The sequence below is a fragment of the Lottia gigantea genome (assembly GCF_000327385.1).
Source record: "Lottia gigantea unplaced genomic scaffold LOTGIsca_5, whole genome shotgun sequence".
In the NCBI taxonomy this organism is placed as follows: domain Eukaryota; kingdom Metazoa; phylum Mollusca; class Gastropoda; family Lottiidae; genus Lottia; species Lottia gigantea.
In genome coordinates, this window is record NW_008709715.1 from 3,537,474 (window position 1) to 3,564,298 (window position 26,825).

The 26,825-nt window shown below is 30.9% G+C and overlaps 6 protein-coding genes across 6 annotated transcripts; 2 read left to right on the forward strand and 4 right to left on the reverse strand.

The window, feature by feature from the left end:
* Positions 1-606: 606 nt before the first annotated feature.
* On the reverse strand, positions 607-2,551 carry LOTGIDRAFT_154271 (hypothetical protein; the record flags this gene model as incomplete). The annotated part of the gene is made up of 5 exons (XM_009061973.1): positions 607-648; positions 1,056-1,213; positions 1,384-1,607; positions 1,944-2,187; positions 2,476-2,551. 5 exons carry the CDS (start codon positions 2,549-2,551, stop codon positions 607-609), a joined length of 744 nt encoding a protein of 247 aa, XP_009060221.1.
* A 1,496-nt stretch (positions 2,552-4,047) lies between these two features.
* Positions 4,048-6,202, reverse strand: LOTGIDRAFT_106483 (hypothetical protein; the record flags this gene model as incomplete). The annotated part of the gene is made up of 4 exons (XM_009061974.1): positions 4,048-4,220; positions 4,563-4,749; positions 5,003-5,207; positions 5,553-6,202. 4 exons carry the CDS (start codon positions 6,200-6,202, stop codon positions 4,048-4,050), a joined length of 1,215 nt encoding a protein of 404 aa, XP_009060222.1.
* A 759-nt stretch (positions 6,203-6,961) lies between these two features.
* Positions 6,962-13,269, forward strand: LOTGIDRAFT_229083 (hypothetical protein; the record flags this gene model as incomplete). Its single annotated transcript, XM_009061975.1, has 8 exons — positions 6,962-7,007; positions 7,317-7,408; positions 7,607-7,724; positions 8,052-8,154; positions 8,383-8,533; positions 8,796-8,867; positions 9,349-9,378; positions 11,859-13,269. The coding sequence occupies 8 exons, from the start codon at positions 6,962-6,964 to the stop codon at positions 11,895-11,897; spliced, it is 651 nt and encodes a 216-aa protein (XP_009060223.1). The 3' UTR covers positions 11,898-13,269.
* Positions 13,182-16,501, reverse strand: LOTGIDRAFT_154274 (hypothetical protein; the record flags this gene model as incomplete). Its single annotated transcript, XM_009061976.1, has 7 exons — positions 13,182-13,369; positions 13,603-13,702; positions 13,914-14,066; positions 14,238-14,286; positions 14,465-14,598; positions 14,939-15,115; positions 16,466-16,501. 7 exons carry the CDS (start codon positions 16,499-16,501, stop codon positions 13,182-13,184), a joined length of 837 nt encoding a protein of 278 aa, XP_009060224.1.
* A 366-nt stretch (positions 16,502-16,867) lies between these two features.
* LOTGIDRAFT_229085 (hypothetical protein) lies at positions 16,868-20,849 on the forward strand (the record flags this gene model as incomplete). Its single annotated transcript, XM_009061977.1, has 4 exons — positions 16,868-16,893; positions 18,707-18,953; positions 19,214-19,309; positions 19,742-20,849. Exons 2-4 carry the CDS (start codon positions 18,769-18,771, stop codon positions 20,847-20,849), a joined length of 1,389 nt encoding a protein of 462 aa, XP_009060225.1. The 5' UTR covers positions 16,868-16,893; positions 18,707-18,768.
* A 1,265-nt stretch (positions 20,850-22,114) lies between these two features.
* On the reverse strand, positions 22,115-26,640 carry LOTGIDRAFT_229086 (hypothetical protein). Its single transcript, XM_009061978.1, has 12 exons — positions 26,563-26,640; positions 26,105-26,222; positions 25,853-25,921; positions 25,464-25,587; positions 25,074-25,212; positions 24,693-24,749; positions 24,298-24,396; positions 23,921-24,041; positions 23,460-23,583; positions 23,078-23,153; positions 22,474-22,536; positions 22,115-22,306 (listed from the first exon to the last, which is right to left on the reverse strand). Exons 1-12 carry the CDS (start codon positions 26,631-26,633, stop codon positions 22,174-22,176), a joined length of 1,194 nt encoding a protein of 397 aa, XP_009060226.1. The 5' UTR covers positions 26,634-26,640; the 3' UTR covers positions 22,115-22,173.
* Positions 26,641-26,825: the final 185 nt, after the last annotated feature.

Genomic DNA, 26,825 nt, shown 5'->3' on the forward strand with positions numbered 1-26,825 from the left:
CAATGCTGAGAATCCACATAGTTGCTTGAATTACAGATCGTTGCTGGGAATTTAGATCGTTGTTGGGAGTCTAGATTATTGCTGGGAAGCAAGGTCCTTTGGAGAATATACTCTAAAAGTTCAAATCATTTATGGGATTCTTCGCCAGTTTTGAGAATCTAAATCATGGTTCGGGCCAATACTATACTTTCAATCCCATCAGTTGAGTTTTTTTTTCCTCGCCTACAATAAATATAACTTCACAAAAGGAAGGCATGGATAAAATATATTCCATTGTGTTGATAATAGGTTTAGTGTCTTCTTATATCATTAAATCATCATTATAGAGTGATATACGCCCTCCTAATTTGAACCTTACCTTACAAAATTGAATTGATGGATGAAAAAAAATACTCGGGATTGAATATCGGATTTCTTTGCTGGTGAATAAATGTGTATTACTCCTTGATTTCGAGTAGCAGAAGCAAAACGTGACAAAATATGTTTTATTTATAATCAACGAATTAAAATATAACAAAATAGCACTAAAATATACAATAAATATTAATTGTATCAAATATAACCATTTTCTTGCATTGTTCTTCAGTATCGTTTTCAAAGTCTAAATCAAACAGAAGTAGTTCTTGGACCGTGGGCCATTTCAATCAGCTGAAATATTGTAAGAAAAATATTATAGATAAACATTTCCTAGAAGTTGATACATCCTGCCCTGCATCCTTAAAATTTTTAAATAACACCATGCAAAACAAAATGGGCACATTTGGAAAACTAGGGCCTTCTGTCATCAAAAATGAGTTGGGGTATTTAAATAATACATCGATACATTAACCTTTATTGCCGATGTACGCTGAATATGAGCAAAGTATAAGAATACGTTAATCGTGACGATGATTTTAATGTCTTTTTCTTTATGAGAGCCGGACCTAAAAAAAATCCCTTTCATAATACTGCCACTGAATTTGGATGCAAAAACCAGTAGGCACGTACATGCTTGTAATCTGGTGTAGTCCTATATAAAGCACTTCATGAAATTTACGAATTAATTATATAATTACCTTAGAAGTTAACATATGAGCAGCCAACCTACTTCGATATTGTTTAGATGAGTTGACAATAGTAGCCACATTTCCATTATCCAGACAACGAAATGAAAAATCCCAACAAGCTTTTTGTAACTCTGGTATATCAAATTCTTCAGCTGCACACATTAATCCTAGAATAAAACAACATTTAAATGTGGATTATCGGGACATGTAAGAGGCTAATGACCACTGAAAGAATGATGAGTATAACTGGACCCGGAATAAAAATAATAGTAATGGAATATCGGGTGACCCAATTCTTTTGCTGGATGTAACAGAACGGAAATAACTCTGATCTTACCTATAACCGTTTCTGGTGTAACACAAACTTGACCAAGATGTAAAAAGTTGAGAATTTTATCAAATACTTCAGCATCGTAGTGTTCAATATTTATCGTTAATTTCTGTTGGGTAGGTTTATTAGTTTTCTTTTTAAAAACTGAAAATTTACTCTTCTTAATTTCCATCTTCATCTCCTCCTCTCTCATTTTATTTTCTTCTTCAATAATCAATTTACATAAATATCTGCAAAATTAAAATATTATCATCATATATATACAAATTAATATTATGTACCACCCAGATCATTGCCGAGAACCACGATCACTGTTGGGAAGCCGGAAACCCAGCTCATTGCTGAGGATCCAGGAACCTACACAACTGTTTGAATTAAAGATAGTTTCTTGAATTAAAGATAGTTTCTTGAATTAAAGATAGTTTCTTGAATTAAAGATTCTACGCCAGTTTTGTGAATCTAAATCATTTTTCGGAATAAGATTATCTGAGAAATTATTATCTTGAAACAATTTTTGTGGATGAAAATGAAATTGTCTCGATCAACATATTTGAAATTTGTCTCACCTGTTTCTAGAGGCCAATGCGGCTTTCAATCCCATTTGTTGAGTTTTCTCTTCGCCCACAATAAATATAACATCACACAAGGAAGGCATGGATAAAATATATTCCATTGTGTTGATAATAGGTTTGCTGTTTTCATATATCATTAAATCATCATTATCATCAAATAGTTCTTCATTATCTGAATCTGACCAATATTCTGGAGCATTTGGATTACCAGAATCATATCCTGATGACGTCACTGAATCTATAATCAGAATTAAATAAATGAAACAAATATAATGAAAGGGGTAAATAGATACTCGTTACATTGTAATATTGTGCAAGACAATTCTATCTGAACATAAAAAAGCTTCTACACTCTGCAAACCGGTATACCTGGACCTCAAACCACGGGAATCCATATCAAATATCAAAATATCACATGCTGCTTCATCGTTGTATATTGTCTATTTGTAGTTGAAAACTTTTGATGTAAGCAATACAACAATGACAAAAACTGGATAATGCCAAAAGTAAATAAATAAACACGTACCATTATCCGATTCGAATTCCAAATCAAATTTCAGATCTTCGGTTGACAGTAACGGTGAAGTTGTGTTAAATTCCATACTTATAATTTCTTAAACCAGAAAATTCAAATATTACCAATAAGTGTTAGTGTGTAGAGGCAAAATCGTAATGATGTATTAGATAAACTACAGAGTTATATATAGTTTGTGAAATTGAAAGGCCGGCTTTATTGAGTTCAGTTTTGACAGAACAGAGTTCTGACTGTGGCTGCCCCAAGCTGATTTACTGCTCTTTAAGCACGATAAGATTTTAGTTAATTAGTCTAATCAATGTTGTATAAATTGTAATGATTAATACTTATTACTATTTTGAATGGTTTTACTCCCCTTCCTTACTAAGTGAGTCTTAATATCACCCCTTTTGTGTAATCATAGAAGTTTAATTCGAACGATTTATTAACACTTAATTTTTTGTCTCATCTATTCGTGGTTGTTTCAAGTCAAAATCGACTTTGTGGTGTTCGAACACTGCCCCGTGTTTTGCGAAATATTTAAATTAGTGATATTGATTAGTATGCAATGACGGTTTTGTAAATCAAATAACCTTTGGAGAGTCGACAAGAAATAACTTTATAAACACGAAGCCAGATGAGAGCTTTCATACCTGCCGAGGTATGAAAATATTTCTACATGGGCTATATATACTTTAAAGCCAATAAAGGGACATGCATGTATGTATTCGTCTACATTTATATAAGTAAAGTTTAAACATGGCCTAGGATTTATGATTTCTAAAATTCACAATCAATCAATGAAAATAAAAATTAAATAAGGGGCGCAACTCGTGGTTAGACCATTTCAGCCAACGGCGACCAGTGAGCTGGACTGTATATTTGTGATGACTTTCAAACTTGCATTAAGTATATTCAAGCTTGTTTCACAAATAGAGTGTATTATGTCGACTAGTTCTTAAAAATACCTTGGGTAAGAACTATAGTATGAAGAACAATATAGACAACCCCAACTTAGATTACAACTCAAGAGGTAAGACAAAACAATTCGCACGATCACAACATGAACGTACCAGTGACCACAGTTTCCAAGAGTTAACCCACGCTCTCTCTATCAGTAAACCCGCTTTTTCCCCGTCGGTTATACTGTTATTTCCTCTACAGTTGGAAAGCGAAAAAGAGTAGGCTTATGCCACTATTCTGGCATAATTTCCCTCATTGTACCCTGCATGGCGTTACCCGTCTTCATTAGCCCCCATGGTGTAGAAATTTAGGACTTAAAACTCTATTCATTTTCATTTCAATTCTCTTTTAGTAAACTGTCAAAAGGGTGCAACTCGTACCTACAAACTTGATCAATTCAGCCCTACCAGTGAGTTAGACTTTCTAAAAAATGGTTAAAAAGAAAGTCTATGTCTCGATTAACACCAGAACCAGTTAAGTATGTGAGCTAGGATTTAAATCGCTGAGCTAATGCTGCTCCCTTGGAAATTATAACAGTAATGGACATTTTGGAAGGACAAAGGGAAGAAAAAAGCAAAAAAAGTAACTGCAAAAAAGACCACAGCCATGTAAATAAAACGTTTATTCATACATATTTTCATACATTTCCTGACTTAGACGGATATATTCTTCTTTTTCTGTTGGGGTCATTTGAGCAACCATACTATCAGTTATTTCATGTAGTGGTATTTTTCTATCTCCTATTGTTACCATAGCAACCTCTTCTTCCTCTTCACTCTCCATTTCTTCCACACCTAAAGTATTTAGACACTTTATCAAAGTTTGAAATGATTTAAATGCAGATCTAGTTTTTCTACATATTACTACCATCACAATCCATGATCTGAGGTTATTCTTCTTTAAGAGTTTAATTCATCCTAGCTAATCAAAAACACTGTTAGAAGTGGCCCATAGCATGCCCATAGCCAGCCCAACAATAAATATTGTATGACAGTTTTAATACCATTTGTCAAATATGGTCATGATTGAACATAAAATCACAACAAAAACTGAGGTCATCTGAGGACTTACCCGTAATTCAGATGATCCTACTCTGGCCTACTTAAATAAACTAAATATTTCATCCAAAAACTTACCAGCAGAAGTTGAGGGTTTGTTTGATTTTTCTTCATCAGAATCACTACTGGAACTATCTTCAGGTTTTATTCCTGCTGTTAGATTAGTTTTACCACTCTTTGGTTCATGGACTAGTAATGTCTGCATAATATCCTCTCTACTCACTGTTGATGTGTCTTTAGATTGACCTGTATCAATTTCATCTTCCTAAATAGTATTGAAAACTAGTTATTATATGCAATGGAGAGGAAATTAATTGTTGGAGAATTCTTAAAAATTACTTCTTAAATAGGCTTTGTTGCTTTGGCATTTTTTTTTCATTTGGTTCTTAAAAATGTCTGCTTGTAATTCAAGTTTGTAAGATATTTCACCATATATTTAAAAAAATAGTCTGATAGTCAAAATTTGTTTATGGTTTTGAATTGAACATATCAGATAAGATTGAAATCTTGTAACTTACAATAGTTTGATTATCTAACATTGGTATACCATCAACAGTACTAGCTGTCATCCATACTGGACGTTCTTTCTTATCTTTATTTGGTGATGTCAAGTTGTCTTCTCCCATGTTTATAGTAACACTGCTTTCAGAGTAGTTAAAACCAATATTCCTAGTTGATTCCCCACTCCAGGTAGCATTTTCTTTATCTGTATTATTCTTAGAACTACTACTTGCATTCCTGAAAACAAAAGTATATTTGAAATGATAGGTAATTTTAAACCTTTGTAAACATGTTAACCAACTAGTGCAAATTTCATCAGGAAAGCACAAACAGTGTTTAAAGAACACTTTACAAGGTAAGTTCTAATATAAGTCCATAGTCCTAAGTTTCCATGTAATTTGACTAACAAAGAAAAGCAAAAGAGCAACAATAGTACCACTGGTCACATGCAGAGAAGCAACAGCTTTCTAATGGTGATTGTAATGGTGATTGCAGAGTAAATAAAACACTTTCAATAGGTATTTTCTGCTACTGATTGGTTGACATGAAAGCAGTATAATGGTATACCTTTGTAAGTTTTTCCTGATATCAATTGGCTCTGGGGCTAAAACCTCTGGTGCCAATTTATAGTCTTCACACTCTTTTAATAAATCATACAAAGGTTGAATTTGTTCATTATATTTAGCTAATAAAGTTCTAGCATTTTGTTTAGGCATTGATGTAGCATCCTCTTCTACCTCAGTATCACAAAAAGTACACTTTAAAGTCTGTGTCATAAAATCCAAAAGTTGACCAGCTTCTAAATCCGTGTAAGCCTTTTGACAAGATGGACATTTAAACGAAGCACGACTTGTGTTGTCTCTTTCTTCCATTTCAATTTTTCGATGCACATGATCTAATTTGTATTTGACCACATTAACAAATACATTGTAATTAACATAATAATAATTGTGTCTGGTAGTTTTACCCTCACTGTCTGTCTCTACTCTCATCTGTGCTTTCACAAACTTGTCATTTTTTAAAGTATTAATAAGAGCTCGCAGTTGTTTACGTTCAAATTTTAACAATTCTATCATGTCATCTTCTTTAATACAAGCCACTCTCACTATCAAATCTATCACAATAGCATGTTGTTGAGAGTAAAATCCTCTAACAATTAATCTGGTTAATCGTTTTAATGGTTCTGGTACCTCAGTTAACAATGCATCAGATTCCATCTTTGGTATTATCAAGCTGAAATAATCAAAATATACATCAAGAATGGAAATATCATTATCATTTATCATAAAATGTTGGGTGATTTAAGCTTGAGATGATTTGGTGAACTAAAAAGTCCCAGATTATTAGAATGGACAATTTACAATGGTACCAAATGAACTACATTGTTACTTCTGAAACACTTTTTCACAAGAGATTTAGAAGTACAATTGATTATGATAACATAAAAACATACAGTATTAAATAATAACACCTCACCCGATCGATTGTAGAGTTCTGAACAGGTTCCGTCAGCAGCTATTTTTTAGAGCATAAATGGAACTGTTTATCCAACTTGTTTAATTGAATTATTAAGGTGCAGAATTCAACAAGCGAGCGACCCCCTTGGCTCAGTAAGTGGCAATGGGCGCTGACAATGTGGCACTGGCACCGGTATCGGTACAAACTTTAATAACTGCTATGTCATGTTGTGAGAATTCTAATCATGTGGTAGTTAATAACAGGACAAACTTTTCTATGGAATATAAATAGAGCCCATAAACCTACTGAAAGTTCACTTTCTTTCAAGTAAAATAAATAAAGAAAATTCTTTTTTTTTTAAACTTTTGTCCTGGGGGCCGCCATTTCTATTTTATCCAATACGGACCAACAATGGATTTTAGTCCCGCAAACCCAAACAAAGCAAATTTATGCTATAGTTCATATCGATCCGTACAATAAGATAATAATCCGAAACACTACAACAAAGCAGCAATATTATGGCTGCGATTGATAAAGTGAAAGTGCTAGTTGTTGGAGATTCAGGTGAGAATGAATTATCTTTTGGCATGCTAACTGACCATATGATTATTTAAGACCCCAATGGACTCTGAATGAATTAGTTCATTTTCCATGAACCCTTACTGCTACACGTAAGCTGATGTGATGATTTTTAATGGTAATCCGAAAAGTGCTCCTACAATGGTGCATTATTTCTGTTCACTATAGGATCATTATACCAAACTTAAAAGATTACCGTTTCTGAGATTAAAGTAGGCCTAAAATTGGTCAAACAGATGGTGAACATGTCCGTAAAGTATGAAAAAAGAAAGGTCAAACAATTTTTAACTTCAGGTGTTGGTAAAACATCGTTAGTACATTTAGTTTGTCACAGTGAACCATGTCCAGTACCAGGAGCTACTATTGGATGTTCTGTAGAGGTCAAGGTAATGTACTTACAACATTTTTTTGGAAATTACAATTTGTACGCTTTGAAATCGCTGATAGCCTATAGTCCTGACTTGAACAACTGGTTCAACAGACAACTGTCGAAATTGCTATCAGAAGCTGGAATAGAGGCAGATGTCTAATTGTGACTTAAACCAGTACTTAAAATAAACTATTATATTTTTTATTTTTGCTAGTTACATGAATATAAAGCTGGATTACCTGGTGAAAAGGAATATTTTGTGGAATTATGGGATATTGGTGGTTCATCTAGTCATAAAAATAGTCGTTCTATATTCTACAATATGGTTAATGGTAATCTTATTTCAAATACAGCCACATAATGTACATGTTCCTGTCAATAATCAGTGCAAAACAGAATTCAGATGTGTAATTTTATATACCGAGTACCAAAAGTAAATAATAATAGCAAATTAGCAATGATATTTATGTATATCTGGGTATGATTCAATGAGCAGGCAGTACAACTATTATTGAACACAAAACAAGTCTCATTTATTATTTATTCTACTTAAAAATAATATTGACTAGTCATGTTTGTTTTGTGCATATGGCTTTGCTGGATTTTGCTCTTAGTGAGGTTTCTTAAATGATCTCCTTCATTATTTAAATGTTTTTCAGGAATAATTTTAGTTCATGATTTAACAAACAGAAAATCTCATCAGAATTTATTAAAATGGTTAGGAGAAGTATTAGATAAAGGTGTAGAAAAACCTACTAATGGGTAAATAATTTTTTGTGCTGTATATGATAATAGATTATCATAGTTAGATATCGAATAAGAATAATTTAAAAATATTGTGGATGAACTTGTCTGAAAGGCTAATAAAGCAGTTTAATGTGTTACACATAAAGCAATATCAAAACCATCTTCCATCTTGAAAGTTTTTTTATCATTAGTTCAATGTCCTATGAGTCATGTAGTTATTGTGAATTATTTATTTTTGACCAGTTATGACTATGATCCTGAACAATTTGCTGGTAGTCAAATACCAATGCTAGTTATTGGTACTAAAGCTGATCAAGCACAAAGTTTAAATGAGAATGTTTTATGTAAAAGATCATCAGTAGCTGAAGAATGTGGTGCTGATGAATTTAATATTGTAAGTACCTTCTCTCATAAGGTGTCCATTTTCTGTTACAAATATAATACCTTCTCATCTGCAGTATTGTGTCTGTATTTTGCCAAGTTGTGATATTCTTTATTAGACATGGTATTTACTTTTGCATATTTACTACATACATGTACAACACTGTCTTTGCAATTATGTGGTATAGGCTATAGACATCTTTCAGATTACTGAAATCTACAAATTTTGTTTGGACATGCATAAACATAGTCTTGATGTTTTATTTTTTTTATAGGATAGTACTCAGGTAAAATATATTGCTCCAGGATCTACAAATGCTGTAAAATTAGCTCGCTTCTTTGATAAGGTACATGTTTTTTCATAACTCTTTGATTTAGATATGGTTATCTTATATTTTTTTACCAGCTCATAGTGCTCAATTGGTCTTTATCACATTTCAAAAGTAAAATCTGGTTTACCTTCAATGCAACAAAGGGATTCAGTACAAATTAAGAATGTTGTTACTATTATGGCTTTCTGAATATTAGGCTATAGCTCCTTGGTGTGTAGGTAAATTATAATTAATTTTATAATTATAAAAATAGATCATCAAAAAATGAACGGTTTGTACCAATTTTGAATTTTTACCGCCTTCATCTTAAATAGTGAATCAAAATGCTTTAGCTCTTTTCATTTTCAATCAATTTTCACAAACTGTATGCTGAAATGAGTGTATTTGTATAAGATCCACCATCTCTATTCCTGTAATTTTATTCTTTTATTAGAAAGCTTTTGATTAAAATCAGAATGTAACAAGTTAATCAGCTTCAAATTTGATATTTATGTAGGTAATAGAAAGAAGATATTCGGGAAGTCAGGTCAGTGGAAATAGAAATAAATATGATTTCTTTGATTGAATCAACACCACTATTGTATCAGTGTACCAGTTGTAAGCCAATTTCATTGTTATTTTATAACTTGGGTTTTGGCTTGACAACTTCCGTTTATTTTCTAGTACCGGTATAGTAGTTTATAGTAAAGATATGGTTGATTTTCACTGAACTGTGTTTCAAAATGAGTATATAAGTATAAAAATCAAGTGAGACGTTATTCCTATTAAGACCAGTTGTCAAAAGATTACACACTGTTTCTGATTCCTTGCCTTTTCTTGCTCTACATGATGCTACAAAATAATAATGTTATTGGTGGTTAAATACTGGTAGAAAGTTGAGAGGAAATCAACCTGTAAGTGATGGTTAATTGAATGTTGGTTGTGGTCATGTCTTATAAAATATCTGGTGTAAAATGCTAGTACATATTAAGTAATTGGTGTTTGATGACGTGCTACATAAATACATGTATATAAACACTTCTATAAATGATAGTAGTTTAAGGTTAGCCGACTATTACTGATAAAATCAATCTAATTAAAATGCAGATCAATTTTGTCTGTCTGGGTGACCTCATGCCATCCATGATCGGACAAAATTCATATGCAACGTGATCTATAGATGTATCTGTGTTCTTAATGCTCACGTTAGAGCAGTAAATACCACTAGTTCAATAATCTTAATCTTTTTGTCATATTTTGACTTGTTTTGCCAGCCCTCTCTTATCTCATAATGATTTTATTTTGGTGAATGATGACAAAATTCTTTAACTTTCAGTTAATATAACAAGGTAGAATGTGGCATTTATTTATTGTAGTATCATTGGTTTTTAGTCATTTTGGCAGGAAAAACATCTTCATATATTCATATAAAGCAAATATTTTTTTTCTTATGAAAAGTTGGTAACAATATTTAAATTAAAAGGATAAAGTTAGCTATCTGCATCACTGTTCAAAATTTACTGCCTGTAATTTACAAGGTTTGAATTACTGATATTAGATATTGTAAATAAAAAAAAGTAACATGGTAGCAAAAATTGTGTTTTATCTGCTGTTAAAGTGTGTACTAATTTATTTTGCACATGTATCATTGTCTAGCAGAGTTTAAACTGAAAGTTTTGGATCAGACCATTGAGACTATCATACCTCCCCCACCCCCTCTAATTATTAACTATATCCCTTTAAAACTGACATTTGTAATGTTAATTGTGGTTCCTCCAAAGCTTCTTAATAGTGCTACATACAATGAAATTATAGAAATCTGTCCTGTGATATTAAATTTTGTTTACCCTGGATTGTTGTTAATGTTTTTTTCTATCTCTAAATTACTGCTTGGATGTGGATTTTGCTTGGTAATGATGATATTCTTGTATTATAGCTAATTAAGTGAAACAGTATGGTTGTCTCAAATTTTAGTTAAATTTTCTAATTTAGCTGAGAAAGTAAAGACCAAGCAATAGAATACAAAATGTTTATTAACATATTTTGGGTTATTTTCGTAAACATATGCAGCGGTTTGATTGATTGTCTTTAATTGTGTAGAAATTGTATTTTTCAGGTATATATTAGTCCTAGTAATGACAGAAGAAGATGGAAAGTTTTACATTCTGAATGATAACCACATTAGATATATACTATTAAAAATATTTTGATCCGGAGAATACAAATAAAGATGTTACAGGCATCTATGACCGTTCAATCACCCTGAAATCTGAATTCTAAAGAGTGAATGAGGCAGTGGTTTATTTTGGAGGAATATATTTGATAATTGACTGTGTAGCAGCATTCTGGGAAAGAGATAAAAAGAACTAGAAATTTGTGTATAATTTACCTCATGTTATCTCTATAACAAATCATACCAAGATTTAAACAGATAAAGTTGTCTCAGTATTTGTTTTAACATATATTATTCTAATAATGATCAATTTCTATGTTACTTATCACTGCATTATTCTGAAGCCAGACTTGTCCATAATTTTATTGCAGCAACATTGACAACAGTCAAGGTCTTGAGTCGAATATCAATATTCTCCCATAAAGATATAATGCTGTAATTACATCATGTGTAATATATTGGGCTCTTGTTGTATATTATTTGGTTGTTAAATGTGTTGTATAAATGTATATATAATATAATCTTTCAAATGTTGTCATTTCTGTTTTTTTAACTGCACAAAGAAGCCATTTCTATTTCATTTCAGGTTTTATTTAACAAAAAATTGGTATTTGATATAAAGTTTTATTCTACTAGTTTTGCATTCAAATAATTACAACAATGTATATTAAAGCACCACTATTTTGATAAACTGACCACTGGAATAACAGTAAAATATATTGTGTTTCACTATGTTAAAGTATTTCACTTACTGTGAATAGAAGTGTCCAAGTAAGTTCTAACCAAATCTAAGAATCTGCTGAGCAGAAGCCTTATAAAGCTTAAAGAATCATAAAGATCATCCTAATAACAAGATTTCAAAGAGTAAAGGCTACTTTCAATCAAGAATTTAAAAAAAAAAAACATAAATTAAGAAAATCATTTCTTTTATGACTATTAACAGATAGTAGTAAGAGGTGCTATTCTATTTATAAGTTTCCAGAATATTTTGTGTCCTAGTAAATGGTGAAACTGCGTAGATACAAGTATAAGTTATTAGCAATATATACAATTAATATTAAGAATAGGTACACCAAGCATACATAGTATCCAATAGTACACATATAATACAAGACAAATCACAAATTAACAATATTATCATTTGAAAAAAAAATCAATATTTTAGGACACTGAATGCCAAGGAAATGATAACTTTGTGCCAACTTTTGTTATTTTTGTAGCTTATAATCAAATTCTAGCTATCCACAAAGTGTTTACATTTTACAAGCTAATAAAACTTCTCATTTTCAGACTGCTAAAAAAAATCAATTAAATTGATCAGATTGTCCTTGTTTTTCTTTTAAAATACATTATAAACATTAACATGTTATCACAAACAATAAATCACATAACATTAGAGATTTAGCAACTATATTTTAAACCCCATAAAATCACACAAAAAAGCTAACAATATTTCTAAACCTTTCAAATAATAACACCTGTAATTTGACTTATAAATACAAAATGGTATGTCTAATATGGTCTCTTATTCAACAGTTTCTGTATAATATCCGCATTCTCTTATTAATAATGTTATTATAATTTTCATATTTCACTAATTAACAATTTTATGTACAAATTTTAGCATTCAAAAAAAAAAAATTTCTTTTCCTAAAGATTTCACTTAACTTGACGTTCATTTCTTAATCAGCTACATATATCTACCAAAGTTATAACTTAAATCATATTTTAAAACAAAAACACACAAACAAAATATCTGAAAGCTATTGCCAAAACACCACAACGATAACATGATCACCGCAATATAAGTTGTCTTTTGTCAAACAAAAACCATAATATACAGTCTTATGATATAAAAATACAGTGGCTAAGTGACCTGGCACATACTAGACAGCATAAATAAATGGAACTGGTTAAGGTAACATCAAGTCTTTCTGTAAAAAAGCCATGTTCACAGCTACCCAAAAGCTCATGAAGTTTTAATTTTTGATTCAGAATTCTTGATATTTCTAATTATTTCCACATGTCCTTTCTACTTTGATAAGTTGGGAATAAGCCAGAGTTGGAATTAAATTCATTGAAAATAGTAAATTACAAGCAACAGAAATAAAATAAAATTCAATATATTGTAAGACCTTTTCACATTTGAAGTGCCAGAAATGCAAGATTTTAAAAGTTTACTCTGCTGTCATAGTTAACAATGCATTTATTGTACTCTCTTTATTGCCTCTGTTAGCCTCGAGTACCGATTTTATGACATCTAAATCCATGTTAGGAAACATATCTTTAAATTCTTTTAAGTCATCATCAGTATACATAGGACGTTGTTGGGCTGGTTGAACTGCTGGATATTGCACTGGTACACCTGTAATAAATGAATTATTTGTGAATGAACAGACAGACTTACATGAGTGCCAACGATATAAGTCAACATAGAATGGTGATATACGATTGGTAAATATCATCACTTGACATTTAATAAACATAGTTTACAAGTGCCATCTATTATCATATCATAGACTGTGAAATAACAAATATAAAATTTCTCATTGCACTGTTGGTACATACTTTTATATTTAGAAAAAAAATATGACAAACCTGGCTGTACTGGAGGATAATACATAGGCATCATTACAGGTGTATTATAGGCTACTGGTACACCAACCGCTGGTGCTGTTTGTTGTAACTCTGATACAGGCTGTAATAGTTAATTGTATTTGATGTATGACTTCTGCTTATGCGATGGCCAGTGCCTTGCATCATGTGATCAAGAAAATGATGTCATTCCTGTTATCTCTTTCAAACTGTACAAGCATGAGCACATGAGGCCTCATTTCCAGGCTGAGGTCCTGCATGCAATTCAAAAAAGATATTTTGGGCAAGGAAGAAAATACATGAAAATTACTTACCGTCAATGAAAATATCAAATTGATTGTACCTTCTTTTTCATCACCTTGTCGTCCACTAAGTAAAAACCAATTATCTACAGTTTCTCCTGCTTTTACAACCTCTGGTATAGTAATATGGGCCCATGCTATTCTATCATCTACTGTAAATGACCTCTGGAAAAAAAAATTCTTTGTTAGTCACATTTTAGATCTTGCTAATATTTCATTTTATAAAACACCTTATATTAAAAGCATGTTGTAGTTCTGACTTTCAGTGTTGAGATATAGATAAAATAAAATACTAATTTTTGCCATTTTGTGGAAAAAGACAAGCTGAACACAAACCTCATCAAAAATTTCAATATATAAGGAATCTACACCATTAGGTAAATATCTGTAAAAAAAATATAATACAAGTCAACAAATTTTTCAACATTGAAGGGATTCGAATCCATAGATAGCTATAACCGAACAGATTACAATTTAACTAGCTATTCTAATACATGTATTACTTTATGGTAATTACGCCAAATAATTACACACATATAATGATTTATTAATAACATTCTTACGTTTGTATTGTTTTGTTCCAGTTTGGATTTTTAGCTCCATTATAAGCTGTTGGTGTTTCAAAAACAGTATGTCCAACTCTAACTCGACAGTAAGGATCCATCTTGGTAAGTCCATAATTCTTTGTTAACTTAGCCTAGAAATCAAATTAGACAAGTTACTACAGTTTTAGTGATAATAAAATGTTAACTTGTTTTACTTTAATAAAGAAATAAAGTATTATTCACTGGTACTACAATGTATTAATTTGAAATTTCAAACAATAACAGTAGGTTATATCAAACTTTAAGATATCAATTTCAAAAGCTAAAGATATCAAATTTTCAATTACGTTTAGATATCAACTCATAAAATCTTCAGATATGAACTCTTTTATAAAAGATATCAAACTTTTAATAATCTATACATATTTCAAATTTCCATAATCTAAGGATATCAATTTTGAATATCACACAATATGATCTAAATTGTCAAACCTGTACTACTGATATGCTCAGACGCCCAGCAACATTACTTGGTACCATAGCAAACCCTGCTGCTTGCTGAGCTTGTAAAACTTGTGCTATTCTAGCATCTTCCATAACTTGTTGATTCTGACCTTCTGGTGTATTGGACACTCGTAGGAAATCATTAGGTAGATCTCCTATCATTACCTACATAAGAAAATATGGAACCATTATTCTTTCTATTTTATCTTCCAGATTTATAAACTTCACACTTTCTAAGATGTTTTCTGTATAAGAATCATAAATGATGATAATATATGATTGACAAATTGTAATGTTACAAAGACTAATTAACTTTACAAATACGCACTAGCTATTTGCACCGTCATGATGCATGTTTTCTATGGCTGCTAACAACCCTCCGGATAATACAGGACACAAAAGGTGCACTACTTTTTGGGTTTTTATTAAAGCATGAAGCCATTTTGATTGTCAAGAATGATATTTAGTGACTTTGTTAGGGTTAGGTAGGGATGGCCATATGTTTTTTAATGCCCATTTTTGTACCGTTGTGGTACGAATTGCCACGGCCTTACATATATATACACTGTTGTGAGGCCCTCTGCTTAGCTTACTGGTGCTAAAACAAAAAAATCTTAAAGGGACAGGTTTGTTATTTTGTGGGGTTGTTTGGGTCTTGAAAATATGTACATAGTCTTCAGAAGTATTACAAAATAGAAATGTACAAAAATCACATAATTCCATCAAAGAAGCCTCAGACTTGAAATTTTACTCACTATTTCTATGTATGTCTTTTTCATATACATGACAGAGTCTCAAGAAATGACGATTGGTCATTTTAACATTCAAACCTCCGAATTATTCTGGACACACATGAATTTGAAGGCAAAAATCTCAGAGGTGAGCTGTGAACACTATTACTGATTAACTTAGCATACAAATTCTGGTTTCTAAGACGGCTATATACAGTATATTATATAACATGCAGTGTATTTTTGTGTTTGTGTCTTTTCGACTAAAATCATACTAATGACTAACTAATTTTCACATAATCAATAGACTTATCTATTGCTCTGTGACCTAGGCCAGTGATTTCATTGAGACTCGTCTCAATACACCCTAACACCAAAGTACAATTGATCAAACAAATGCCAAATGCACCTGTTCCTTTAATGACTTTAGATCTATGTCTCATAATTCTTGTTCACCATAATATTTTATCTGTGAAACTTTTCTAAAAAACTACAAATTATACATAAAAACTTTTAAGCACAATCAAACAAAGAAATGCTGAGAATAGACAAATTTATCTTTTAAGCTTTGACAATATGACAAACTGTGTTGAATGAATGGAATGCAGCATCCAATTCCAAGACAAAAGACATAATGTCAAACTTATCTCAGTAAATCTAGGTGTAGATATGAATTTCAATATTTGCCAACTGCTCAAAATAAAAGATGGAATGCTAAAGAACCGATCTCCATTCGGTGAAACATATAATACAGCAGGAGGTAAATGTTTTAAACCAATTATACCTGTGCTCTTCTTTCTTCACTTCTTGATGAAGCCATCTTGTTTATGAAATGACATCATAGGGCGGGGCAGATAACTCGGTTAATAATATTCAGTCTGGATAATCAAGAGAGTATTATTTATTTTTTAATTTATTTTTACAATAATATGTATTTTCTGAATTTTTCTACTCAATTTAGTTTGAAGTCCCATTGAAGAAAAAAAAAAAACAGATACACTAGCCTGCAATGACACCTTTGAGAATCTGTGCAAATCACATCTACTATCAAAACTTTGAATCTTTTAAACCTTCAAGTCATTAATTGGAGTTATTTCCCTTTGACCATATTAATGAATTATATTTTGTTATGATATTTTTGGATCCAGTTGTGTAGGCCTGTATTTTTTTCAGACGCAAACAGTACATCTGACATCTTCTTACTTATATAAGGTATAATATGCTTGCGATTAACACTTAGAAACTGGTGATATTTAGCCTGTGGTGCATATTCTTTTGCTCACTGCTCAACTGATAAGAAATGATAGATTAAAATATGGGCATATTACTTTTAGGAGGCCATAAAATTGGCAACTGATAGGATCACTAGTATTCAACTGTTAATGTATATCTTACACGAATGATGAATATAATATAATGTGCTTGTTTATCTAGAGTTGTTTGAGCCTTACCATAAAACAGCAAAATTTCTTTAACTTTTTACTATAAATTGATTAAATGATTGCATGATTCATGGGTGACTCCCTATTTATTGTCTTATAAAATAGGTCTAACATATGTGACATCAAATTTTTTGATTTAATAGTTATGTGGGTGACATAAAACTGGTTATCAATCATTATTGTCTGTCTTAAAAGTTGATTGCTGGATTGAGAAGACATGAAATATACCTTGTTTAATAAAAAGGCAGTGAATCAGGGAGATCAACTGCATGTCAGACATAAAGGTGTTAATAAATGTATTCAGTTGGCCGACAAATCTCATAAAGTTTGATATTGTATGAGGTATTGGGACATTGTAGAACTCACAACCCAAAATATCTATCCATATATCACACCCAAGGAACATGTAGGGCCAGATTTGTCTGGCTACATCTTCAGTTGATATAAGAAGATAGATGATTAAGGTGTCACATATAAAAACTGATGTAGCCTACTGTATAGAGGGCTGACCAATATACTTATGAATAACAAAAGAAACTTTTGATACTTTGGGGTAGGAATCTTGATTAGTCTTTATATAAGTTTATTTTTCATTCTTCTCTACTTTATTAGGCTAGGTTACTTTCTATTTTCTTTTAGTATAATTACTAAGCTAGATGGATTCAAGATGGACCATGTAAAGTTTACATCTATAGATGGGTGAGATATTTACAAAGACCACATTCTCATTTATGCTTATTTTGGTTCCTTTCATTGCTTTATTTTGTTAGTGATATTCATCAAGCTTACTTATAGAATAATTTTGATTATTAACTCTATCTAATTAATGATCAATTAATTATTTGACTAATCTTATTAATTTTGACATCATGAAACCAATCTGATTAAGAACAAAAGGATTGAAAAAAAAATGTCTGGATTCTCCTCTCAGTAGGTGATGCTGGTTTTGGATAAGTCATCTTTCCTCATTATTTCAGGCAACCCAGTTGTAAATCCTGTGTATTGTTCATGTGAAGTGAACATACTGAGAAATCATATATATATTTTTCTACTAAAGCTATTCTTTTAAAAGCCAGTACTTTCCAATGGAAGTTAAACGTTATGATATGAATATCATATTCTCAACTCAAAAGACATTAAATTTGAATATTTTAGGATCTCAACAATTGGAAATTACTTTAGAAATTAGGCCTTTATGTTTTGAACATTGTCATATACAAATTATTTGGTTATGCAATCCATATCAGAATCATATTAGCATTGTGGTAATTGGTATCATTTATCACATCATTCACTTTCTGGGATAATGGAAGCATGTTTTTAATGAGATAATGCACAACATATACCAACATTATTTTAATTCATTAATTTCAGGCATGATTACTTTAAATGTTTTTTTTAACAGAGTTTATATTAATATTTTTAGCTTTTTACAGGTTTTGTTTAAAAACCTTCTTTGCTTAATTTTTGGGAAAAATAACTGTAAAATAGTTTAAGTTGTAAAGCTGTAAATAAAAAAACTATTTTGTACAATTTAGATCAAATGTAATTTTGAGTTAAATTTTCTTTTCGTTATCTTTCAGGCAATGTACTGGGTTATTTAAAGAAAATCAAAAGATTAAAAGGCGACCATAACAATAACAAAATGGCTGAAAGTGATTTAAAATCGGATAAAACAGCTGTAGAAACTATCTCTGATACCTCAGACTTTATACAACGTTTTGAGAATTTATTTGATTCTAGTCGTTTAAGTGATGTTGTGTTATGTGTTAGTGGAGAAAGATACCGTGTTCATAAATTTATTTTAGTCACTGCCAGTGAAGTCTTCTGGTAAGTTCTAGTCATTGTTTTTTTTTAAATTTGGAGCTAATTGATTATGGCTCATCTGATGCTGCAGAGGGGTGAGAGGGCTTCAGATACAGAAACCACATCAGTTCAGCACGTTTTTGAGATTGTGGTAAACTTTGCTAAACCCAGGGAGTACTATGGTATTGTTTGTAGTTTCTGCTTACAAATTCACTAGCATCATTGAATAAGTTCTACTTAGCAAATCTTCAAAATGTCTTAACTTTCCTCTGTTTGTTTTCTAGTGCTATGTTATCTGACCAATGGCAGGAATCCAAAAAGACAGAAATACAGTTAACAGAAGATGATGCCTGTAAGGATGTTTTTGAACAGTTTTTAAAGTAGGTACTTCTATTTTAGTGAAAGGATTGGTTAAGTGGATTTCTGACTGTGAAGTACTTTTCTTTTTAGATATATTTTTGAAAGTATATGAAATTCAATATGATCAATACAGAATAAAATGTGATAGATCCACTCATAAGATCATAATTGTGAATGGCAAAATTGTTATTTAAATTGCCACTGTATATTGTTCAATTTTAGCAATATAAACACATACATACCACTTTTCAGATAAAAAAATTTGGTTTCAGGATCACCTGCAATTGATTAAAAACCATTAAAGAGTAGATAGAGAACCATCGAGCTGTTTTATTATTCATAAGCAGTCCATATTTAAATATGGACAGTATGGACATTCTGGTCAGTTGATAGCAATTAAATAATTAGTTGAATATAATAATATTAATATAAATTGATTTTCTGTTTTTCAGATATTTATACACTGGTTCTATCGATTTAGCTATTGATACAACTTTACCAATATTATTACTAGCTGATAAATACAGCATCAAAACATTACAGAAATCTTGTGTTCAGTACATGCAGAGACATATTGTAGCTACCCCTGACACTAATCGTACTTTATCCTGGTACCAATACGCCAAGTTGACGTCACAAGAAGAACTCATGCAGGAATGTGGAAAGTTTATTCTCTCCAACTTTAGTGTAATTTTAGAAGCCTCCGATTGGAATACGCTCTCCAAAAATGAAGTCATAGAATTTTTAATGAGTTCAGATATGATTATAGAAAGTGAATATATCTTATGGTTATATGTTGAACAATGGCTTCTATCAACTCATAATAAAGACAATATACAAGAAAACATAAATGAAATTTTGCCCCTTATTCATTTTTCAATGATCTTACCTAAACATCTCTTAATGATAGAGTCTTCCAATCTTTGTCAAGATTTTAACAATTTATTTAAAGAGAAGTTAAATCAAGCGTACAGACATCATTCTTTGGCTGTAGATTGTGCTGAAGTTGGTAAAAGTATTGAACCATACAGAAATTATTGTAGTGATATTTACAAAATTTGCCATCCATTTTCCCTACATGAATATAAAGATTGTCAGAGAATTGATAGTAAAATTACAATCCGTTGTCAAATCCCTCCAAGATTTATCTCTCCAAATCATCCAAATTGTGACAAAGATTCAGCTATGTTTCATGTTTATTTTTATCCTAAAGGCTTCTTTTCAATCATTACCTTATATGGTAGCTATGTAGGCAGACGTAATGATGGCACAACATTGAAAGTTGTAAATAGAATGCCTTACGAAGTGCCAATCAAAATTCATATTACTCTAGTTTTATACAGTTTATTGAATTCTGTTAAATATGTCTCCTTTACCCATAATTCTCATCATTTGTTGACGAAACAAAATAATTTTGAAGACACAGTTGATAATGTTATTGATATTAAAAAACTAGCTGATGATTCCCAATATTTGATTAATGGAGCTTTGGAGGGTAAAATATTTATTAAGGTTGAGGACATGGGCGAACATTTAGGTCCTACACCTAAAAGAGAATAACAATTTCTTACAAAGGACTAAGTCAATTTACAATCATTTTAAAATCATTGTCAAAATAAGTAAAAGTAAGCAAAAAACTAGTTTTTTTCAGTGGCCACTGTGGTTTTTGAATGTTATTAGTCCTCACAGTCTATATTTTTTTATTAGGTAGCTGTCTCTATGTAATTTATGGTAGTTAATTCCTGCTTCAAAGGGAAATACATTTTATATCTTGGATTGGCATTAAATACTTAATCTGTATTCATTCTATAATACATTTGTGTTCTTTAAAATTGACATGATTTAATTTTGAGAAACCTTTTAAAAAGTGATTGCTGGCAATACATAAATTTAGTAATTTATTTTCATGTGAGTAGTCTTAAATGTGATGTTTCTAATTGTCTTTCTTGTTGGAACTATTTATTTATTTGTTTGTTGTAATTTATTCAATTTATTATTGTCATTTTGTAGTTTATATATAGTTATATTTTAATCTTAATAAGTTTTTTTTATTTATGAAGCTAATTAATTTATGCCTCGCTAGAATAGCCTTAACAACAACATTTGTAAATTTACAGGATATCAATCAACTTAGGTCATCTGAGGAGTTATGAACACACTATACAAGCTCAAGTCTGGGTTGTATAATTTCAATAAGTGATTATTTTAAATCAAGACAACTAGACTGCTATATGTTTTGAATCGTCTTTAGATGTGTAGATGTCTTTGATCAGCTATCCCTTTTTTTTAACAATTTCTCTGCTTTGTTTCAGTTAGGAATTTTTTTTTTCATCTTTTCATTTATTGAAATTGTGGTTTATATCGTATTTATAGAAGAAAAGCTTCACAAATCATGACCATGAATCTTGGATTTGAATGTTTTATGTCATAATATAAGTAATTGCTTATTTTATATATAATATATCAATTTATTATTATACCAATGTTAAAGCTTACTCTTGCTAATAAAATCATGTAATATGTTTACTTATTTTAAATCACTGGCTATCGTAAAATTGCCAAGCCTAAGATTACTATTTCAACTACATCAATATATATGGAAATATGGTGCATGCATACTGTGTATAGCAAAGTCAATTAGTCTTTAGTTTGCTGTTCATTTTCTAACTTAGAGAACACAAAATCCTGTATTTTGTCTCCTATAAGCACCTTAACCTTGTGCCATTGGCAACTGTTGAAAATTAACTCTTTCAACCACCCTACCTGACCTTTTATATCAGAGGCCTTTTGCCTTCAATAGTTTAATATTGAACACATATGGTTTTAACGATGACCACTTGTAATGTAATATATTTATAAAAAATATTTATAGCACTTAATTCTGCTACACATCAAATGTTTCTTCACATATTGAATGTCCTTGTTCCTCATACTCTTGTCTTGTGACCACCATTTTCTTGTGAAAATTAGCATCTTTAGCTAGCAAACATCCACCTTCCCAGGCATATGTTGATGGGCTGAAATACCGAATGTTAAAAAATACTTTCCTTGCACTCAAATGGATTTTCCGCACAATTCCAAAAAAGAAAATTTTTTGTCATGGTAGGCTTATGTCAATTCAGTGACATTCTGTCACTATACCATCACGGAAACTACACCTGTTTATTAATTATAAATATATTACCTATCAGGTACAGATACATTGACATCAATATCTTCATCTGTTAAACATCGTACATCTTTATATCTGTAAACAACACATTATATCACAATAGAGCTTAGACAATTCACCATACTCAAAAAAACTTCTTTAAGGGGTATTCGGCTTCTTTTGGAAAACATTATAAAAATGTTATAATATAAAATAATATTGAAAATGTAGGAGACTCTACAATGAGGCAATTTACATAAAAGGGTTATGTAACCTTTTATGTAAAGATTTCGTGTTAAGAAATTAACGACTGGATTTTTTTAGTTTCAAGTTTTAGATACGTTATGGGAGACATCTCTATAGATTTTGGTTTAAGCCAAGAATATTTGAGGCAAGTTGTGCCAGAGGCTGTGTACATAAACCTTCATCAACAATCAGATTTCAATTCATATGGAGTTGGCTGATGAAGATATCAAGATTATCCCAATCAGCAGAAGTATAAAGGTAAGACATAAAATTGGTTGACACTTTCAATATGCTTAAATACAATACTGACTTTATTACTCAGCTGCACACAATGCTTATCTGATATAGTAGAATTGAAGAAAGGGATATAGTAGTATATAATATAACTTACACCCTGTCTTTAAAGCCCTGAAGATGACAGTTTCCGCCAGTCAGTAATATATTACCTAACTGATGTGGCTGCATTTCTAAAATAAATCAAATTTAGCAAACTGAAGATTATTCCTGTTTTGAATTCATATTATGCTGCTGTAATGCTGTCATATAGTAATCATATGCAGTATATCTCAATTTTATCCTTGGTTGATACTTGGTTATCCTTGGTTCCTGAGAACTGTCAGGATTTATTAACAAAGGGAAAATTATCACTATTGCTATTCATCCATAAGTCATATACCCACACGGCTGCTGATTTCAAAGTCACTTTGGCCTTATTTATATCGACTGTTACTGAATCTTGACTATTTGCCCTGATATTTGAATTAATTATTTACCTTCATCAAGACCTTGAACACAATGTGCTATAGATTCTGTTATTCCCATTTCAGATATACCAACATCTGAAGGGTGAAATAAAATCTCAGGTACAGCAAATCTTTCATTATTCATTCTTATAATCTAAATAACAATAACAGTAATCATCATTTTACAATAAATGAACATTGATCAATTATTTGTTTTTTAACTGACTGCACCATGCTCTTTTTCATAAAGAGAGCCGCGTGGCCGATCCCTATATAGGTTCAGAAGATGCTTGTGGTTATCTCAGACATAAGTAAAAGTGTTTGTAAATGAAAGCTCTGTATGCTACAGGATGTGCACATTAAAGATATCTTGAAATTTAATAATTAATAAAGTGCCCATTAAAACCACTCTCCGGGTATCTTTGAACTTGCTGCGCACTATATGGCCAAACTACATCCAAATAAATCAATGTTGACAAATATTCAAGTACCTGTTCATTGCCCTGAGCTTTACCAGTTGTTTGATCAGTTGGTCGAACATAACCACGTTTTATATGTGTATAATCTGGTAAAACATAATCTCTAGCTATAGTATTCTCTTTACCACGTTTCCTGTAATATATAACATAACACATTAACCACGTGAAGGATACATTTTAACATAACCAGGGATAATACATTTTAATATATGCTGATAAAGCATTACTTTCCAAAATGAAATCTAATTTCTGTTTACAATAATATTTAAAGGTACTGAAAGATGTAAATATAAGTTTGAGCATCCCGCCATGTAATATAACTGATATTATAATTATCAATTATATATAACGTATTCATGACAAGTTAAAAATGATTAAAGCATACATACCTAGCTATATTCATATCTTCATTAAAATCTAATGAAACATAGGATACATCTTCCTTAACCTGATTTACAACATACGTTTCATCCATTACCATCAACTGTCTAAGGAAAAATACTTCTTTTAAAACTTAACATTGTTTGCAAAGATTTGCTTCACTTGCTTCAAAAAACCATGTAGCATTACAATGTCTGGTTCCATGATAACAGATTTGAGCGAGAATTGGGAAGGTAAAGAGGGCATTCTCAGAGTCTGTATCTTTTTGGTTTCACATCAAGAAAAAAGGAAAACATTTTTAATTGTTATCAACTATCTTAGTATCATGTTTTCCTATTACAATTGAGACAATGTTTTTGCCTGATCTGACCACCATATACAAATGATAATCTTATTGCTTTACCTGTATGAGATGATTTCTTTTAGATGATTTGTTAATATTTTACCACCAACATTAATTCTGAAATTAAAAGCAAGAGTAAAGGGGAGCACAGGTCAACCAGGCATCTGGACAAATCTGAGAGGAACTGATTGCATCTGGGAATATTGCTAGCTGACCTGAGCATGCCAACAACTGAAAAAATTTTGGTTTGTTGCTCATAGTAGCTCTTTAGTTTGATCTAGTTGTTATGAGTAAAGAAGACTTTTTCTTTTCTCATAATTATTTCCAGTATATAGTTATTGAACATGATCCTTACTACACCCAAAGACTACAAGGAAATTATTACACATAAAATATTATACTATGAAAATGATATCATAAAATGTAATTAAAGTTGCATACCTTTTGATACCTTCTTTGATTTTTCTACCTTTAAAATAGGGTATGATATGTGTAAATGAATAACCAGAATCTACAACCAATGTACATAGATGTTTGTCATTACTTTCTTTCTCCCACTTATATTGACTTAATGCTGAAGCTGAAAATCACAATTAAATTATTATTCTATTGAATAGAATAGAAACATGGGTACAACATAGATAATATATATCAGGGTGTTGCCTAAAAAAAGATTTGCAGTATGTTAAAGCACAAAGCAACAAAGTGATATCAGATGTTTAAAAAAGAATGGACAGGTGCTATTTTGTCAACAAACTATAACCTTTTTTGTTACTTTCTCAACATAAACAATATGAAAAGCTACTGACTTAAAATTGTTTTTTTACCTACCATTTGTTCTATGTAAAGCTTTAAACTGGTATTCTTCAAAAAATACTTCATTCATTGATTCTTGTACTGAGGGAAAATTAAAATGAGGTTCTGTTACTATAGCTGTAGTTTCATTAAAATCAACCTAAAATCAAATAAAACCATATGTTATTAAACAAATTCCAAACCTTATCTTATTGACGTTCACATTAAAAAGCTTTAAGCTATTAAATTTTTTATCTTAATTACAAAGAATTCTTGTCACTTCTGTTGAATAAAAGTAAAGAATTTGCAAATAGTTTAAATGAGCTGCGCCATCACTTATTGCCTTTAAAGCATTACAAGACAATTTCCCAAGCAAGTATTGAAATATGTCAACAAGGAAGCAAATGAATGTGAAATATGAATACCTGCAAACAATCTTTACCAAACATATGATCCCATACTTGCCTTTCTATATCCCAATTTACCAAATAACCCTACAATACATAATGATGACAAAGTATTAGCTATTATATACACGAACAGGTACAATCAGTATTGTTGTGCTTAATTTTCCAAAAGTAACATATCTGAGAATCAAGAAAAAACTTCAAACATTTAATCATGATTCATGTTTAATGTACACCTCTTTGACTTTGGTAGGCCTGATGATTACTAACCTTTTGAAATGGTAACATATAATATAACCCTGATAAATCTTTACATTCATCAATTTGATCACCGATGAAAATTCTAGTTCTAACATTTTTAGCTTTTGATACACAATTTGGTATTATTCTGTAAAAGAAAAGTAGATGAATTTAAAAATGCAACTTATACATCATGTTAGACAATAGTCAAGCAAGCAAGATCATGACACAAAACGATATATGTTTAGGTATATCAGTAGGATTTATTTCTTTTAGTGTAACATACAGCTTATTTTTGACGTCATATCCATAGCATGTTTAGTGGAAAGATGATTTTTCGGATTAATCGTGTACCGGTACGGAAAGTGCTCAATTCACGAGAGAAAGATGCCAAATCAACCGTTACACCCATTTAACCCTCAATCACAATTGACTAAACAGTTGACATATATTTGAATCAAGTCGAAATCATAATAATCTAAATTAACCTTGGTTCTTTTTCATTGGAAAATCCTATTTTCACACTTCCCGCTCCATTATCTAAAACAAGCGTCGCCATTTTGTTTGTTTACATTAGACTTGTGAATGGTTGTCGTTCATATAACTGAATATCTAAGAACTTATTTCTACTGTGGTCATCGTGAACCCCAGGATGAAAATAAAGTAAAGACCGTGTTTTTGGAGCGATTTTAGTTTGTTTATATTTATGTTTGCGACATATGCCCGTTTTGTTTTTATTTTGAGTACGAGA

Excerpts from the sequence above, each read along its gene's own strand:
- LOTGIDRAFT_229086 (XM_009061978.1), bottom strand. The coding sequence starts at position 26,633 with ATGGCGACGCTTGTTTTAGATAATGGAGCGGGAAGTGTGAAAATAGGA. Across the intron at positions 26,223-26,562 it reads TCCAATGAAAAAGAACCAAG|AATAATACCAAATTGTGTAT; the intron begins GTTAATTTAGAT and ends TTTCTTTTACAG. Across the intron at positions 25,588-25,852 it reads TTGGTAAAGATTGTTTGCAG|GTTGATTTTAATGAAACTAC; the intron begins GTATTCATATTT and ends ATTTGATTTTAG.